The sequence below is a fragment of the Mercenaria mercenaria genome, chromosome 7 (assembly GCF_021730395.1).
Source record: "Mercenaria mercenaria strain notata chromosome 7, MADL_Memer_1, whole genome shotgun sequence".
In the NCBI taxonomy this organism is placed as follows: Eukaryota; Metazoa; Mollusca; class Bivalvia; order Venerida; family Veneridae; genus Mercenaria; species Mercenaria mercenaria.
The window spans coordinates 53557716-53559181 of record NC_069367.1 but is presented as its reverse complement, the minus strand read 5'-3'; the positions used below and the strand labels follow the sequence as shown (position 1 = coordinate 53559181).

At 39.8% G+C, this 1466-nt stretch overlaps 1 protein-coding gene across 1 annotated transcript; it reads right to left on the bottom strand.

Annotated features, from left to right (window-relative positions):
- Positions 1–717: 717 nt before the first annotated feature.
- On the bottom strand, positions 718–1251 carry LOC123531651 (protein GVQW3-like). Its single transcript, XM_045312835.2, has one exon. The coding sequence runs from the start codon at positions 1249–1251 to the stop codon at positions 718–720; it is 534 nt and encodes a 177-aa protein (XP_045168770.2).
- Positions 1252–1466: the final 215 nt, after the last annotated feature.

Genomic DNA, 1466 nt, shown 5'->3' with positions numbered 1-1466 from the left:
TCTATTAATTCAATCTACAGATGAAAGTTTTAAAATGACAAGTCTATCTCCATTTGTAATTGAAACTAGAAATGTGTCCATGGGATACAGATGCCCCCACTACATGACAAAGGACACAGATCAACTTTGGGAAAACAATATGTTGCTATTATAAAAAAATGCAAAAAATAACCATATACGAGGGGTGTTCCAATAATAATGTCATTTGCCTTTGTTTTGCTAAACTACAAGTGTTTTCGTCATTTTAAATTTCTCTGGCCCTCAAAATACTCTCCACCTGCCTGAATACACCGTTTGAGTCGCTCAATCCAACTTTGAAAGCAGAGTTCATACTCTTTAATGGGAACACCCATTAGGTACTGATAAATTGCAGACCCAAGGGCATTTCGCGACTTGTATCTCTTTCCAGACAGTTGGAATTTGAGTTTTGGAAACAAGAAAAAGTCACAAGGGGCCAGGTCTGGTGAAAATGGAGGATGCGGAAGGACAATAACTTTTTCTGATGCCAAAAACTCGGTCACAAGTCTAGCCTTATGAGCGGGGGCATTATCATGCAAAAGCCGGACGTACTCGAGTCCTGTGCTTGGGCGGCGGCGTTTGTAGCAGGACTTTAATTTTTTCAGAACAACATTTTTGTAGAACTTTGCTGTTACCGTTCTGCCTTTTGGTACCGGGATTTGCATTACTGGTCCCTTATTATCAAAGAAAATCACATAATTATAAAACTTTCTTTACCGTGCGCTGTCGCTTGGCAATACTTGGACGTTTTACATTTTTAGTGGCCCAAATTCTGTTTGAACATTTCCGCTTTGGCTCAGAATAGTATACCCATGTCTCGTCACCAGTAACGAGGTTGTCGAAAGCTTTTTTGTTATATTCGGGATACATTTTGAGAAGCTTTTTAGCATTTGCAACACGGGTTCTCTTCTGTTCGTCTGTTAGCAAATGGGGTAACCATCTTGCATTTATTTTCCTGAGTTGAAGATGTTTCTTTAAAATACCATGAACTCGTGCTAAAGAAATGTTCGTCAACCGTGCTAAATCCCTCACGGTATATCGGGCATCTTTTTTCAACATATTACTGATTTTTTGTATGTTGCTTTTCGTCGTTGTTGTTGCAGGACGACCTGGACGAGCAGCATCTTTGACTTGCTGCTGACCGGTTTTAAATTTGGCAACCCACCTACAAATAGATCTGTGAGACATTTGACCCTCCCCATAAATGTCGCACACCTCACGATGAATATCCATAGGCTTTATGCCCAGTAACGACCGACCTTTTATATAGGCCCTAATTTCAAGCACATTTTAGCTCTTCTACCAGTCATTTCATGTATAGTGTAATGAATACGCTATAAAGCAATGTACACTGTATCAATGTTAGTGAAATTGTGAGCGAGATTTTCACCTGTGTAATTCTTCAGTGATTATTCTATCGGCCCGTTGTGGTTTAGAGTACATAGCGC

What these genes read in the sequence shown, in the direction of transcription:
- LOC123531651 (XM_045312835.2), bottom strand. Translation starts at nt 1,251, where the DNA reads ATGGATATTCATCGTGAGGTGTGCGACATTTATGGGGAGGGTCAAATG.